At 40.8% G+C, this 17,816-nt stretch overlaps 1 protein-coding gene across 3 annotated transcripts in view; it reads left to right on the forward strand.

The window, feature by feature from the left end:
- The window catches only part of relt (RELT TNF receptor), a 70,393-nt gene that overhangs the window by 47,768 nt on the left and 4,809 nt on the right, over positions 1-17,816 (forward strand). For 2 of the 3 annotated variants that reach the window (XM_043692180.2, XM_043692182.2), the window contains exons 7-10: positions 5,736-5,822; positions 8,098-8,200; positions 13,392-13,610; positions 15,458-15,623. In XM_043692180.2, coding sequence (XP_043548115.2) covers positions 5,736-5,822; positions 8,098-8,200; positions 13,392-13,610; positions 15,458-15,623 — 575 coding nt within the window. The remainder of the gene's footprint in view (positions 1-5,735; positions 5,823-8,097; positions 8,201-13,391; positions 13,611-15,457; positions 15,624-17,816) is intronic. The other variant, XM_043692183.2, reaches the window with a different exon arrangement.

Genomic DNA, 17,816 nt, shown 5'->3' on the forward strand with positions numbered 1-17,816 from the left:
GAAAATCACTATGATTTGACCAATACATTTATAAATCTAAAAAATGTTCAAATTAAGATTTTAAAAAAAGTTATTTGATTCTTTTGTTAAATTTTATTGCTAAGTTTACATGAAGTAATGAAGAGCTGAAGAGCTTTGTGGACATGGTGGCATATTGGCAATGGCGTGAGACAAGCAGTCAAGATGCCAGGCTAATGTTTTGAGGGCAGACATTCAGCTCTCACCAATAAAAAAAAGTCTGTAATTAAAAGTTACGTAATAGTAATCATTAAAATATCATCAATTACTATAAAAACCCAATTGGTTCATCAGGGCCCTTTAAGGGAAGGAAATCTGCCATCCTTATTTGATCTAACACATATGTGACTCCAGATCTATGGCAATTTAGCTGACTTTAACTGCTCTCTGAAAGGGCATTGTAAATACAGTCAGGTTCAGTTAGAGATTAGCAACAATACTGGCTTTGCCAACAATGCCCACATCCTTTGAAAGAATAAAGGAAAAGAATAGCGTTTTCATAAAGTTAACTTTAAAACATGGGGTCATGAAGAGTTTACAAAAAAATCTTTTCTTTCCTCGTCTGACCATACATTCCTTCAAGAATCTTTTCAGCATTTAAAATGATGAAAACTTCACCATTAGTTACATCTGTAAAGGTATGACCCTGTGTACTATTGACAAATCTCAGTCTCTGGTCTGTCGGGATCTTGTTCTGAATGGTGAGGTGAGCAGTAAAATTAGACTTGTTGCTGGCATTGAGAAGAGAGAGGTTAGGCAATCTCTAATTTCTGCCGAACAGTATAAATAGATGAATGTCAAGCTGCAGTGCTCCTCGTGATAAAGGATAGTGCATTCACGTGGGAAGAATGACCACTTTTGCCTCGTTGGGTCAGGAGAGCTGTGGAAAATTCTATGGAATCTATAATCAACCACCATCCTCAGGGGAATAAAAATGACAAAATTGGAGGGAGAGAGGAGATGGGAAGGGGAGGTGTTGATAGAATACTAGAAACTAAATGTTTGTATTAAATTAAATTGCAGGGCTGTAACTTCACAAAAAAGCAGTTTGTTTTGTTTTACAATCACTCATGCTGGAATCCAAGATTTCTAACCTGATCAACATAGATTAAGCAATGGAAAATATGTAATACCAGAGAATGTTTGCATCTACTTCTGGAACTTAGTAAAGTAATAGACAATTATGAGTGGAGATTCCACAGTTCAGTTTGTAGCTATAATATAGATACTTCTAACCAACCTGTTCAGACTCATTGTGACACATCTGGGGCAGGTGGGACTTGAATCAGACGCTCTGACCTAGAGGTACGGACAGTACCCCCACTCCACGAGAGCTTTGAGCTGTATGAAGGTTGCCCGAAACATTAATCTTTCTGCTCCTTGGATGCTGCCTGACCTGCTGTGCTTTTCCAGCACCACTCCAATCTTGACTCTGATCTCCAGTATCTGCAGTACCTACTTCCACCTTTGAGCTGTATAGGCTAGCAAAGAACTGGATGATATTGACTGGCATGGTGATGGAGTTGTAGAAGTCAGCTTAACAGTCCTGAGCTAGAAAGGGAAAATTTATCTACCTTTCATTTCTGTTTCTAACTAATTTGTGTTTTGCTGTAAAATCTAATTCCATGAAAATACAGCTGCTGTCCAGCCTCACACATAGTTACTTAGGTAGTTGGTAATATTGAACTGAACCTACCTGGCATCTCTAAATTTAAGACAGAAGGTGCAACAATTCACTCAAGCAAATACAGTTTTTAAATGCAAATATTTAGCAGTTTCCTTAAGTTATCAATGATGCAATGTAGTTGATCAACATTTTGAAATGTGTTTGTGAGAAGTGAAACTCAGTATGACTTCTGTCAAACTCCCATACAGAACTTGCATAAACTCAAGTTATTCTTAGGTAATGGAAAATCTAATGGAGGATAGATAATTACTCATTCCTGTACAGGGTCACAATGCAAGAAATAGACTTTTGAAACTCCAGGGTATTATACATTGCAGTCTATGTATAATGGGAAACAAGATACAGTGTTATCTTTGCCAAATGCGCTTGACCTAAGGTCTTCTGAGCATGAAAAGTTATGTAAAGTTGCAGAGTCCAACTATAATACAGTAGAATCATAGTCAACAAAAAGCATGGACTTGTAGATATTACAAGGAGCTAAACGAAAAAAATTATTTTCTTTTTTTTCTGAAACAGTTAGGAAATGTTAGACTGGGAACGTCATAGGCTCGATTGGGGAGGAATTTGTTAAGTTTGTACAAGAAAACGTTCTTATTCAATATGTGGATGTACCTACGAGAAAGGAAGCAATACTTGACCTTTTGTTGGGAAAAAAGGTGGGGCAGGTGACCGAGGTATCAATGGGGGAGCACTTTGAGGCAAGTAATTGTAATTGTATTCGTTTTAAAATATTGATGGAAAAGGATAGAAGTGATCAAATAGTTAACGTTTTAATTGGAGTAAGGTCAGTTTTGACAGTATTAGGCAGGAACTTTCAAAAGTTGATTGGAACGGTGTTATTTACAGGTAAAGAGACTGTTGGAAGTGAGATGCTTTTTAGAATGAGATAATGAGAGTTCAGAGTCAGTATGTTCCTATTAGTGTGAAGGGCAAGGCTGGTAGGTGAAGGGAATGCTGCATGACTAGAGAGATTGAGGCTCTTGTCAAGAAAAAGATGGAGGCATATGTCAGTTATAGACAGCTGGGATTGAGTGAATCCCTAGAGGGGTATAAAAGCAGTAGGAGGGAAATCAGAAAGGCAAAAAGGGGACATGAGATACCTTTGACAAATAGGGTTAAGCAGAATCCAAAGAGATTCTGTAAGTATGTTAAGGACAAAGGAGGAACTGGGGAGTGAGTAGGGGCCCTTAAAGATCAACATGGCTGTCTACATGTGGAACCATGTGGAGATCGGTGAGATACTAAATAAATATTTAATGCAGTATTTTCTGTGGAGAAGGACATGGAAGCTAGGTAACTTGGGGAAATAAATAGTGGTGTCTTGAAAAGAGTGCGTAATACAGAAAAGAAGGTGCTGGATGTTTTAAAATGCATAAAGGCTGGGTTATTTTCCCTGGAGTGTCGGAGGCTGAGGTGTGACTTTATAGAGAGTTATGAATTCATGAGAGGCATGGATAGGTTAAATGACCAAGGTCTTTTTCCTCTGGTGGGGGAGTCCAGAACTAGAGGACATAGGTTTAGGGTGAGAAGGGAATGATTTAAAAATGACCTGAGGGGCACCTTTTTCATGCAGAGGATGGTGCATGTATGGAACGAGCTGCCAGAGGAAATGGCGAAGGCTAGTACAATTACAAAATTTAAAGGGCATTTGGATGGGTATATGTGAAGGCTAGTACAATTACAACATTTAAAAGGCATTTGGAGGGATATGGGCTAAGTGCTGTCAAACAAGACTAAGTCAAGTTGGGATGTCTGGTCAGCACGGTTTGTTTCTGTGCTGAATACTCTATGACTCTAAATGCTTTAGGTTTGACCGAGGTTTTTGTGCATTTCAAAGATATTCTTGTTTCAGAGAGGCAAAATGACCAGGCATTTTGGAGTTCCTTAGTATGATGTACTGAATATTTATTTCCTTCATTCATGCGATGTGGACATTATTGGCTGAGCCTCATTTATTTTTCTTCTCCTGAGAGGCTGGTGAAGTGCCTTCTTGAACTGCTGCTGTCCATTTAATATGGGCACTTCCACATTTCTGGGAGGAAAGGAGCCCCAGGACTTTAACCTAGTGATAGGGAAATAAACAATGATAGACCTCCACATTGGGATGGTGTGTGGTATGGAGGGGAACTTGTAGGTGATTGTGTTCTGTTGCATCTGCTGCCCTTGTTGTTCCAGATGACAGTGTTTGTAAATTTGGAAGATCCTGTTGAGAGAATCCTGGTGAGGTGTTGCAGTGTATCTTGTGAATGGTACACACTGCTGGCACTATGGGTTGATGGTGGAGAGAGTGAATGTTGTAGGTAATGGATGGGATGCTGATCAAGTGGGCTGCTTTGTCCTGGATGATCTTGAGCTTCTTGAGTGTTGTTGGACCTGTACTCATCCAGACAAATGGGGAGCATTCCATTGCACTCCTAACTTGTGCCTTGTAGATGGTGGACAGGCTTTGGAGAGTTAGGAGTTGAGTTACTCATTGCACCTGGTTTCTGACCTGCTCTTGTAGCTATTGTTCACATGTATTGTTTTGTGGTATTGAAATAATTGTTTTAGATTAGATTACTTACAGTGTGGAAACAAGCCCTTTGGCCCAACAAGTCCACACCGACTCTCTGAAGAGCAACCCACCCAGACCCATTCCCCTACATTTACCCCTTCACCTAACACTACGGGCAATTCAGCATGGTCAATTCACCAAACCTGCACATCTTTGGACTGTGGGAGAAAACTGGAGCACCCGGAGGAAACCCATGCAGACACAGGGAGAATGTGCAAACTCTACACAGACAGTTGCCCGAGACGGGAATTGAACCCAGGTCAGCTGGTGCTGTGAGGCAGCAGTGCTAACCACTGTGCCACCATGCCATGCAGTAGTACAGAACTTAAACACTGTTAGAGGAAGCAAAAAGTTGAAGCTTTTCTGCTTGCAATCATCATTATTGAGACACAAGGATCAAAACATTAAAGTCAGTGTTCCCTTTCAAAGTTACTTACCTTTCAGTCCTGATGAATGTAGACAGATGCCTATTTTAGTGATGTTTATTTGTTTGTTAATTCTTTCTGTGGATAAAGGTCTCAAAGACTCGGTCTGCATTTATTGCCCATCTCTAACTGAAACATTTCTTTCCAGTATCTACAAGTTGTGGATAAGGTCTCAGTTACTAGCAGTATATTGCCATGATATCTGCCTCCTGACCTGCATGGTTGAGACTGCAAGGAAAGAATCTTGTCTGGCCCCAGGATAAGTCATCAAGGTCCACATGGTCCTATGGTGCAGTTTCAATATAAAGACACGTATTGCTGCTTTGAACCCACACTGGTTTCCATATCACTTTATTGAGCTTTTTGTTATTTGAATGGAATGAAATGTTCATTGCTACAGTTGTTTGCTTATTGCTTCTCACAATACACTGGAATGATTTTCCTGTGTGTGCAATTCTTGCCAAACAACACATTTTCATTCACCATTTTGACAATGGACTGCCAGTGCATAAACCCTCCACTTTCCAACATCACAGGGAATGCCTTATTCAAGAAAGAATTTACATTTACATAGCATCTTTTATGACCTCAGTACACATCAAACTGCCTTACAGTCAATGAAGTATTTGTTTTAAAACTGCAAACCCTATTGTCAGGCTCATTCCAAACACAAGCCCAAACAACCAGCAAGGATAAGTGTTGAGGATCAAATTTGAAGTGAAACTGTATTGTAAAGAGTCCCTGGACCTTATGAAAAGTGTCATGGCTCCCTTCAACTTCTCAGCCACAGGAAAGTTGGTGGGAATATTTAACATGAATTGAAGAGGAGAAAAAAGAATAGGATAGATAACGCTGTGAGTTTGAGATTCTGGTCAACAGCCACATTCAAAAACGTTGTGTTGGGGAATCCTAGCTTTTTCCAACCATTTCCCAGATCAGGGATTCACTTCTAGAAAGTCAGACAGTCACAAAAGAGACTCAACAGTGAACAGGATCAGCTGCTGTTTGATTTTGGAGGAATTCTCTTCATTTTATTTCTTCTCTTTTACAGCAGCTGTGAATGGAGATTCCTTCAGATCTGATGAAACAAATGAAGACACCATTGGAGTTCTGGTGCGGCTGATCACAGAGAAAAAAGGTTAATGAGGTTTTATCAATGCCAACCCTGATGAGAGAAACATGCCAGATTTTAAATATTAATAAGAAATAGGAGAGAGAGCTATGCTATTCAGTAAGAGCACTGCTGTTTCTCAACCCCCAGTTACACCATACTGATCCTGGGAAATCCTGACAGTTTGAGCTCTGTTGCATCCAGGCGGTAAATGCTGTTTCGGTTTTTACCTACTGAATGTGGCAGAGCTGCCCCCTGTCATCGCTCCCCTTCTCAACCTCTGATTGCTCAGGCTAATGCTCATCAAGGTGAACCTACCTGGCCTCCAAAGACTATTAGCCCCTCTCCCCATCCAATTAACTAGGAGCCAAATGCTGTCAATCAGGCTGATTTGAGTGTACAGGGTCTTTTGGGTATTCCTGTGTGCCACTGTGCCCTTGGGCATGGATGTGGAGTCTGTTCATTTTTGCTGTTTCTGCTCTAACTGTTGGTTTTCTGTAAATTATTAGAATTTGTGGCCTGGAATTTGTGGTGGATTATGAATCTGTCATAGTTCACCATTATTTCACTAGTGAATACAGGGTATACCAGTTAACACTAGCGAGTTTCACCATAAAAGATTTGCGAAGCATGCAGTAAATATCTCTTACCTTTTCTCCCTACCTGTTCTATCTTCTCCTATCTATAACCCTCCAAAGTATTTGCACTCCTCTTATTCTGTCCTCTTGTGCATATCCAATCATAATTGCTCTGCCAGTGGCAGCCATAGGAGGGAGAGGTTCAAAACTGGAGCACATATTTTTTAAGGTGAGAGGTGAAAGATTTAAAAGGTACCTGAGGGGCAACTTTTTCACACATGAATCTAAGATTCTATGGCTCAGCATGGACTGGTTGGACCGAAGAGTCTGTTTCCATGCTGTATGACTCTATGACACTGTGCCTTCAGTTGTCTGGGGGTGCCTCGCTCTAGAATTTCCTTCCTACCTCTCTCCACTTCCTCACCCTATTTTCCTCTTGGGACTTGCAGCTTTTGGTCATCTGTCAAAAAATCTTGTCATTCTAGGTCATACTGTGATTTACAATGATCTCATGAAGCACTTTGGGACATTTCGTTATGTTAAAAGTGCATAATATGTGGTTTTTGTTTCCTTTTCCACATCCTGTCCTGGAACCCAGAGAAGGAGGATAACGATTCCTTATTCTTTGACACCTTGAAGTGTCAGATGGCAGGAGTGCTCAGAAAAGACATTTGTGTGACACCAAGGGCTGTTAGTTGCTGTGGCTGTGGAGTAGGCTTCAATGCAGATGGCCTCCCCATTGCAGGATAGTGCACCGTCAGATCAGAGGCTCCATGTTCCACTGACCAGGATCTGAGCAAGGAAAGATCAGCCTGAACAATTTCACCCCTTAGTTGCTTTACCCTTGTGTGTTGTGAGGCCTCCTGTTTTCCTCACTCTGGATAATGGATTACATTTTGCTTCTGCCTGTCCCTCCATTCCTTGATCTCCATCTTGGAATTGCCCAACTCTCTCAGTGGAGTCACTGAGGCTCCAGAGATGCCAACCCTGTCATCTGAGTGAGCACTCAATTAGGCGGCCTCACTGGGGTAGGTGCAGGCCAGGGACTGCAATTTGGTTCAAATGTCAGGCTCCCAAAGACAATGAGGAAATCCAGTCCCAGTGAAACTGGCAGTTAGCAGTGTGTAAACTTTCCCAAAGTGAAAGACATCAGAGTGCGATGAAACCTTTGCCTGTTTATCCAGCAAATAAAGATGGGCAACCTGTTTGCTCAGAGTTTCGCCTGGTTTTGATGTGTGGTAACATCATTGGTGTGTTTGTGAAGATGGCACCTATCTGATATCACAAACTAAAAACATTTTAGAAATACGGAGAAATCAGAGAAGCTGATCAGATCTGTTATATGATATCACTGTAGATTTCAACCAGTGGAAAATGGCATTTTAATTACAAAATATTAGCTCCTAATTTAATTGGCTGTGGATGGGGTTTTGTCCATTGTCTGCAAGAAATTCAAATTCAGACTAGTCGTTTGTGATTAATTACGTCAAATTCAATTATTATAGTAAGTCTCAGAGGATAGTTTTCCTCTCACTCATTACTGTGTATACTTTTTAAATGAGGTATAAAATACTGCAGCAGATCTCTTTCGTTTGTGGGCCGAAGCCATCTGTCTTTATATCTGGCAAACATTAGGAGCCTCCTTTTGCATCAGCAGCATGAGAGAGTATATGAATGCACGTCACATACAATCAGTATTTTTTACATTCTATTTCTTACAACAGAAAATGCTGCAGCCTTGGATGAGATGTTGAGGGAGTACGAGAGGAAGGAAGGAGTCACCAAGGACAACATGGCAGAAATCACCAACAAGAATGTGTCAGACAAGTAAGTTTTTTTTCACACATGTTAAAATCTGGGGTCAAAGGTCACTGACTGCCATTTAAATCTATCCCTGGAGATTTCGTCCTCACTTGGCATTCCAAGCCTGGTGATTATTTAGGTAGATGAACTCTTAAAACATTTGGAAAACTATTCACTATTACAAGGTGGGCACTTCAAGTATTTCAAATGGTTAATCACTTCTGAACACAATAGCTGCTTACGTTACCATCGGGAATGTTTTTGTTTACCAGAACCATTCCTGGTTGCTTTTGTTGACTGAAGCACACCAGGTGAGATTGTTCTGAGATCAGTGGAGTGCAGCAAATGTGGCAGTAAACCCAGACAATTCAGACTCTGGGAAGGAAGTTATCCAGATGTTGCTGCCCTTGGCTAATACAGACCCAGGAAAATCTCCCCTCAATGAGGGAGCCAGGCCAACACATATTCAACAGAGAAAGGACCTTCCATTACAGGGTGTAGAACACAAAGTCAAGCATAGCTTGAGAAAAGTGGTTTCATTTCTATTAGATTACAGTGTGGAAACAGGCCCTTCGGCCCAACAAGTCCACACCGACCCGCCGAAGCGAAACCCACCCATACCCCTACATTTACCCCTTACCTAACACTACAGGCAATTTAGTATGGCCAATTCACCTGACCCTGCACATCTTTGGATGGTGGGAGGAAACCGGAGCACCCGGAGGAAACCCACGCAGACACGGGGAGAACGTGCAAACTCCACACAGTCAGTCGCCTGAGGCGGGAACTGAACCTGGGTCTCTGGCGCTGTACCATTCACACGCTCAGCAGAAATCCTTGGAGTTGGTGCAAACAGACAAAAAAGCATCTGTTAGGTCACAGTGAAACTTTATAGTCGAGAGTGTGGTGCTGGAAAAATACAGCAGGTCAGGCAGCATTCAAGGAGCAGTAGAGACGACGTGTCAAGCAAAAGCCCTTCATCAGGAAGAGCTTTTGCCTGAAACGTCACTCTCCTGCTCCTCGGATGCTGCCTGACCTGCTCTGCTTTTCCAGCACCACGCGCTCAACTCTAATCTACAGCATCTGCAGTCCTCACTTTCATCTAGTGAAACTTTATAGCTCAATCTGAATTCGAAGCAGAACTCCCCCACTCACTGGGCCTGAGTTTGCAACATGTTACAAACATCCAGGCAATTGAGACCCCGATTTCTTTTTCATGAAATAGTTGATTGTTAAAAAATGCTTGTTTTGCTTTCAAACCCCGTTCATTCAAGCAGGTTGTTGTCTATAAAGTCAGTAGCAGCATTTTGGTGATGAATTATTGAACACATAAACCAACCACCCAGCCACACCACAACCTGGATCGTTTGCAGTCCATGTGTCTCTGGTGACCTTGGCACAGAGCACGGGTGTGTGAGTTACTTGGAGAATGGAAAGTTATATTTAATGGCTGGCAGCCAGCCACCTGTATGTATTACTGGATGCAGATGCACTTGACTTAGATGGAGCATGCATTGATGAACTCTATTTCCATTCATTATCATTAGTTGCTGGGTGTTTCTGAACAATGCACTAAAAGAATTTTTGTGTGCAAGGATTTTGTGTATAAAGATTCCCGTGGCAGTTTTCCCCGGTGTCCTATTAATTTAAAGACAATTCCCTCAGCAGTTTGATCATTCAGCTCCTAAATCCTATTGTCGGTCATTGATAGCAACATGTTGTTCCCCATCTTAAATGCTTTCCCCTTTGTCTGAAAATTGACTTGAAATCCAAAGCCATGTGGATAATCAGTCAGTTGACTTCAGACAGTTCTTTAGCAACTGACTTGATGATGTAATCAACACAGATCAATCAAAAACTTGACCTGGGATCATCCTGTCTTACAAATGTTTATCAGATCCACATTCAAGTTTTTTCCCTCTTATTTTATGTTGTTTTATTCTCTCTTATTTGAGGTGGCTCAGTGGTTAGCCACTCAGTGCCTCATAGCACCAGGAACTCAGGTTCAGTTACACCCTCAGATGACTGTGTGCAGTTTACACGTTGTCCCCGTGTCAGTGTGGGTTTCCGCTGGGTGCTCCAGTTTCCTCCCACAGTCCAATGATATGCAGTTTAGATGGAAAGGCCATGCTAAATTGCCTTGTAGTATCTAGAGGTGTGTGTAGGCTAGGTGGATTAGGAATGGTAATTCAGGGTGGAGGAGTGGGTCTGGGTGGGATGCTGTTTGGAGAGTCAGTGCAGACTCAATGAGTTAAATGGATCTGCAGGGATTCTGTTTAGTAGATTTGTAATCAATGAGTCATTTTATGACTGCAGAAAGACAAGAAATTGTTAATCATATTTCTTTACATCAATTTCATTTCAAATCAGTTCTTGCTGGTGAGACATTGTCCTTGCTTATTCAGTGAAATCTTTCTGCAAATTACTGTCCTGTTCTTCGCTGGTCCTTTTGTACTGAATCATTGACATGAATGTTGTTGAGTCTTTTCCCTGTTCAGAATCAAGTCATTTGTATGTCTAGCCCTGGTTTCACTTGTGTCTGTTGCGCTTATTGATAACTTATTGATGCAGGGTTTTGAAGAATGAGAGGAGTTCAAACTGATTGACAACATAGATGTAAAGAGGATGTGTGCTCTTGTGAGGCAGTCTAGAATGAGAGGTCAGAGTTTTAGGAGAAGGGGTAATGGACTTAAAACAGAGATGAAGAGAAATTACTTCTCTCAACGGATCCTGAATCCGTGGAATTCACTATCCAGAGTGCAGTGGATGCTAGGACATAGAGCAAATTGATGAGATAGTAATGGATTAAAGGGTTATGGAGAGCTGTCAGGAAAGTGCAGTTGAGGTCAAGATGAGATCAGCCATGATTACATCAAATGGTGGAGCGGTCTTGAGCGGCTGAATTACCTACTCCTGCTCCTAGTTCTTATATCCTATGTAGTAATCACCTTTTTTCATTGATCAAATTCAAAATACCGAAATGCTCATACACTGCAAAATTAAATTGGTCAATAGTAACTGACAAGCTGGAAAACCTATCCTGTTTTGAGGAACGAAAAGGTGTAGGTTAAACATCAGATTTAAAAAGGGTAAGACAAAGGAATTTTTCTTATGAACTAATAGTCTGAAATAGTCACTGTGTGAGCACATGGATTGAATGGGATAAGAATATTAGACCACAAAAATTCTTCTATGAAGTCATTTATTAGAAGCATTCATTGTATTCAACTGATTTCATTCAATTCATTTGCCTCCATCCACACAGTGGTTAGCACTGCTGCCTCACAGCACCAGGGTCCCAGGTTCAATTCCAGCCTCGGGTGACTGTGTGGAGTTTGTACATTCTCCCTGTGTCTGCATGGGTTTCCTCCGGGTGCTCCGGTTTCCTCCCACAATCCAAAGATGTGCAGGTCAGGTGAATTGGCCATGCTAAATTGCCCATAGTGTTAGGTGCACTAGTCAGAGGGAAAATGGGTCTGGGTGGGTTACTCTTCGGAGGGTCAGTGTGGACTGGTTGGGTCGAAAGGGCCTGTTTCCACACTGTTGAGAATCTAATCTAAACCTTGCAAATATGAAATACAAATATATTCTCACAATTATTATGCTTATAAACATTATTTGACCAAAGCAAAATCACCAGGAATTTACTGTCAATTTGGCTTGTTTGCAGTTTGATTAGGTTTACAGTTTTTAGTATATGATTTCAAATCATTTTCTGCACCCTCAGTGCTACTCTCTCAATTGTCAGCATTGATATCTATATTTACACCTCTTTCCTCAATGTTTGTTAATATTATGAATATTTTATCAATGTTAAAAGAAACACCTGTAGTATCACACTGTACATTTCCATTGTCACTGTCTGCTTTTCCAGTCTTTGTTTTGTACCTTTAAATACTCAATGACCACTTCGGTATTTCTTCCTTCTTGAGCCAAAGTAGAGATTTCTTGGCAGTGCTGCTTAAATACTTTATTTTCTGATGTTTTTCAAAAAAAAGTTTTGATTTTGTTCATGTAGCCCAATGAATATATAATGGCTCAAGTGGCACAATGGAAGATGACAATTGTACTTGTCCGTTTGTGCAAAATATTGAAGGTGTCTGCTGTTTGTCCACTTTGTTGCACCACAATATTCACATATTTCAGACCTGCTGCTAATTTCACATCTGACTCCCATTATAAAGAGAATCAAAAGCCTCTGTTTCTTGCAAATAACACTTGTGGCTTTCTGTCAGACTCTTGCCTTCTTGTTCTCGCCTCTTCATCAGATTTTTGAATGGACCTCTCATTGTTAATTCTGATCTCCCTCTGTCTCTCTGCACCTTCCCTGCGGCTGTAACACTGTATTCTGCACTCCGTTCTGCTACTTTGATGTAATTTGTATGGTACGATCTGATCTGCCTGTATAGCACGCAAAACAATACTTTTCCCTGTATATTGGTGCATGTAACAACAATAAATCAATCAATCAGTTAATCAATCAATCATCATCTCTGGTTTGTGTGTGCTGCCTGTAATGTTCTCTTACCGGGTCATAACATGCAATGCAACAAATTAATTATGAGGAAAAAGCAAATTAAATTTGGAAGAAAGTTTTAGATATATGATGTCAAATCATACACACATGTAAATCAGGAGCAGCAATAGCCTGTTCAGCCCCTCGAGCCTATTCTGTCATTCAATAAGATTAATGACTGATCTGATCTGATTTGCATTCCCACATACTATGGATAGTCTTTTATCCCTTCTTGGATCTTGTGGTTTAAAGATGGTTAGAGTGTGTCTGAGTATCAAATTGGATCACATTGTATTGTCAGCAGGGATACAAGAGGAGGGTTGCAGGATTCCTGGCTAGAAAACAAAGACCACTAACCCATTCCCCCCCAACTATTAAATCCCAACACTAACATGCCCCTCAATCCAAAAGTATCATCCTGGCAAGTTAGGTTGAAATTGGCCCATATACATTAGAGGAGTTTACCAGCAAGTGAATGCAATAGGAGACAAGCATTTCACATTTACATACATACAGACTTATATCTTCTAAAACCCCAATGTTCTTTTGGCACAGTGGTTATTATCAGGATTTATTCATGAAGTCCCTTCTCTAGCCCCAACGTTACCCCAGTCTACCTACCTCAGTGTTCAGTGCCCAAGCTATTAGAATTTACTGGTATAACTAATGGTTTTCTCCTCCTCATTACTTTGTCCCCAGGTTTGCTCCCTTGTTAACCTTTCCCAAACTCTGCAAACACCATCATGTTCACACTGTGCAGACCTCAGCAACCCTGCTGGGATCCAGCTGTACCCGCTGCAGTCAAAAGAAGTGGCCAGAGCTTCTGATGAATCCAACTGTCCGGAACGCCACAAAACCTGTCAGGATGGGAACACGGAATAGTAGGTCTGGTGAGATCACCATCTTATCTATCGGCAGGTAAGCAGCTTGCTGCTGTGAATGCTATCTTCTGATTGCATTGGTTTTGGAGAAAATCTGTGATTTCTCTCTTGCGTGAAGATTAATATGTTATTTCACAGTGAAAGTACAATTGGTGTGTTATGTGTCAATCACGTGGACCTGAATTTTACAGCACAGGAACAGGCCACTTGGCTGCACTTGTCTGTGTTAGTGTTAATACTCCACATGACTCCAATAATTCTTCAGAAAGTTCTCTTGCGCTTGTTAGGTTCTGTTAATTAGATGTATCCTATTTCTGCACCTCTTCTCTCACCAGCTGACTCCTTTCTTTCCTGAAGTCACTGTTTCTAGTTGAGGTATGTTTTCACAGGAGTCGGCTGCTCTCCTTGTGCGCGCACACACACCACGATGGCTCAGTGGTTAGCAGTGCTGCCTCACAGTGGCAGAGACTCAGGTGACTGTCTGTGTGGAGTTTGTATGTTCTCCCCGTGTCTGCGTGGGTTTGCTCCGGTTGACTCCCACAATCCAAAGATGTGCAGGTTAGGTGAATTGGCAATGATAAATTGCCCAAAGTGTTAGGTGCATTAGTCAGAGGGAAATGGGTCTGGGTGGGTTATTCTTCGGTGGGTCAGTGTGGACTTGTTGTACCGAACGGCCTGTTTCCAGACTGTAGATAATCCAATCTTAAAAAAAAGGATATGTACTGTCTATCTGGAATTACTTACATTAACACTGCATCCCAATATCAAGAAATACTTGAAGTTGGACAAAATATACCTTTGGACATACATACCTTTGATTATATACAAATTAATTCATTCATCTTTCTTCTTCCTGAAACATATATACCAGTTTCTAAATATCATCTCAAAATAATCACCTTCCTCCAAAGGCAGCAATTTCAAAAAATAACTACTCAGACTCGGTGTAAGTTGTATTTCTGTTATGCAAAGTTGTCAGACTAATATGTCACTGATCAGGGAATTTCCCATTTTATGGTTTGGATTTTACGTGCTTCAGTCAGTGGGTTTGAGGGTATGGAGGGGTCATGTTAAATCCAGTGGGCACTCTGCCTGCTGCTAACCCCACTGTAATTATACCAGTGATGGGAATGACATTTGACAATCTGACTACCAATTGAGGCACTTAAGTGGGCAATTAAGGCAGGCACTTAACTTGCAACCTGAGACATCCATATTAAGTGGCCAATCTGATATGTTTACCCATTGGACTCTGAAGGAGTAACCTCCCTTACCCAGGTTGTCCATGGTTTCTTGAATGCTTACACTCAAATCCTCAATGGCCTTCAAATACTTGAAAAGTTCTCATCCATAGTTGCCTGACTGCAGTTTCCGCTAGTGGACATTACTCCCACTAATGCTACTGGTATATTAACTTTTAAAAAATTTGGTCTTTATTGTCTATCCTTATAAGATAATGATGAGTTGCCTTTTAGAACCGCTGCAGTCCATTTTGTTTTGGTAGACTCACAATGCCATTTGGAGTTTCTGGACTTTGACCCAGCAACACTGAGGGAATAGCAATCTATTTCCAGATGCTGCCTGATCTGCTGAGTTTCTTCAGCATTTTCTGTTTTTATTTTAGATTTCCAGCCCCCGCAATATTTTGCTTTTATTTAGATGATGAGCTTTCACCTTGTGATTGGAATTGGATCATTCTGTGTTTGCAGAAAACAAACTTTATACACCAAGAATAAGACTTCCTGCATGTAAATAAAATAGATAATTGCATTTGTTTAGATGTTTGATGAACAGAATTCTAGAATAACCCCAAATCAAAGTCGTACTGGACGTTAGTTAATTTTTCACAATAACACTTCTGCATTTTCAATGTTTCTGTAACAGATTCCGTGTGGCTCAAATTCCTGAGCAGAAGCAGAATTTAATCGATGAGCAAGTCCTACCTGCGTTAAAGGGCTCTGATTCAATCGAAACATCGTGTAATGAGCCCGTGGATCGTAAATCTCTGCTGGGCAGTGTCTTTATAAAATGCCCAAAAGATCAGCAAGAGGTAAGAACTGAGAAACTCTGTGCTACTTGGGTTCCAGCTAAGTGCAAGTCTGGATTAAATATACAACTTTGAGTCTCTGACTCTTTGATTTCAACCCACGACTTTGAACAGCTCTTCACCCTGTTGTACTTAAAAGAATCTGGACTGCCTTTGCAGAGAAGCAGCAAAGACACAATGGGTGGAAAGGCCTCTATATGTACTGTAACCATTCTTGATTGTGTGATTTGATCAGCCAGGCAAACTTTTATTATGCTTCTAGCAACCTCACTGGAGGCTCAGCATTTTGCATTGTGTAATTTGCAAATGCATGTCTTAGTTTATTTTTAATATGCAAAAGTGCAAGGTACAGGATAAGACCTGTAGGAGTACATAAATGGAACTGTGAAAAAAATCAAAACCATTGGCTAAAGACTGAATTGCTTTTAAGTAAGAAGCAAAAGGATGACATGGACTTCTGTACACATCTAATATTGATTGCTACATCTGAAAGATATACATGGAAGTTATTCATAAAGAGAGATAAATGCTGCTGAGAAGGATAGGAGATTAACTACTCCAATGCCTCAGCAATGTTTAAACTGAAGATGCTCACAGCAGGTATGTCCTGTGATGTGGAGAAGGAAATCTTCCACATGACTGGCTTATGTCTTGGCAGGGACTGTACTGAGATAGGGAGCCGCATGCTGGCAGTCTGCTATTTAAGGAAATTGCAAATTATGGGAGTGTGGGAGATACTCTGAGGTTGGGGAAGATCCTATTTCTTTTGGAAGACAGCCCTAACTGGGCCCTGGATTGGTGTAATTACTTGCTTCACTGGAGCAGATTGCCAGATCCTTCCCTTCCTGAGCCAGGAAGCTCTCTCCAGAGGCAGCAACTCCATGCTATTTTTCTGGTTTTTCTGCTTCCAACCCCATTGTCCACAGGGTCAGGAAAATTCAGTCTGTGTTCTCTGCAATACCACTGTAGTTATGTAATCACTACACTGCCAAGCCCAAATTGATAGAAAGAAAATTACTTTGCCAAGCTTAAATTCTTTTGCAGACAAGTTTCAACTATTAACCATTGCCAGAAATAATCTTGATCCACAAACATATCAAGAAAACCACAGAGAAATCCGTTATTGATGTCAGATGGGATATAAATATAATTTTCTAAATTAAGTATTCACTGCACGAGCACTGAATCTTTTTGATAAGGGCTGACTCTCTTAAAGAAAACAGCAAGGGCACTTCCCATGGATAATTGGAGTAAGGCAATAAATGCTGGCCCAGCAAGCAACACCCACTTCCCATGAATGATTAAAAAAAAAAAATCAGTGCTGAAGTCGTCATTTTTGTCCTAAATCTTGCTGGTTTCTCCATTTAATATCTAATCATCTTGTTTTGTCACTTGTTTTCAAATCCACTTGAGCAAAGAGTTCTGTCATCAATTTTCAAGCCTTGTAAACTATAACATTTTAATTAAGTAGGTTGTATAATTTTCAGATTGTATCCAGTGATCACCACTTTCATTAGTTTAATGAAGCTGATATAAAATGGGACCCTTTATAATGGGAATGCCGTTGGTTTTTAGCTCTGGGAAGCAAACGAAAGAATCATAGATTCACACATTGCAGAAAAAGCCCTTCAGCCCATCAGGTCTGCACCGATATTAGTACAAAGAAAGGTGCACTAATCCCAATTTCCTGCGCATGTCCCATAAACTTGAATGTTGTGGTATTTGATGTCACAGTCATTCAAGTGGCCCAAACTAAATTAGCAATCTGGGAAAAAACAGAGTGACGTTAGTGAAAGTATTGACCAATTGTAGAGTGCACTTCTCAAATTAGTAGTAAAAACAGAACACAACATGTTTTTGCCCACAAAGCAGCACAATTTAAATAAATGGAGAGTATAACAGGGAATGCCTTGAGTTCAATAATGCAGTTTAGACTCTGTCATGGCAAATTGCATTGCTTACCTCCTATTTTTTCCATAATCCAAGCAATTTACTGGCTCACATAAGTTTATCGTTTCATTTTTATTTAGCTGATGGAGTCAGACAAATGGGAAATGAGGGGCCAGATTTTCAAATTGCTCTGGAAGCAAGATTGGAGGTGGCCTGGCAGAAAAACACCTTCCCATAGGCAGCGGTTGGCAATTGAAATGATTGACAGGCTCTTCACCCTGGCCAACCATAATTTTTCTGTGTGGG

The sequence above is a fragment of the Chiloscyllium plagiosum genome, unplaced genomic scaffold, assembly GCF_037043375.1.
Source record: "Chiloscyllium plagiosum isolate Xiang-an unplaced genomic scaffold, Cpla_swu_hap1 HiC_scaffold_6, whole genome shotgun sequence".
NCBI classification, from domain to species: Eukaryota; Metazoa; Chordata; class Chondrichthyes; order Orectolobiformes; family Hemiscylliidae; genus Chiloscyllium; species Chiloscyllium plagiosum.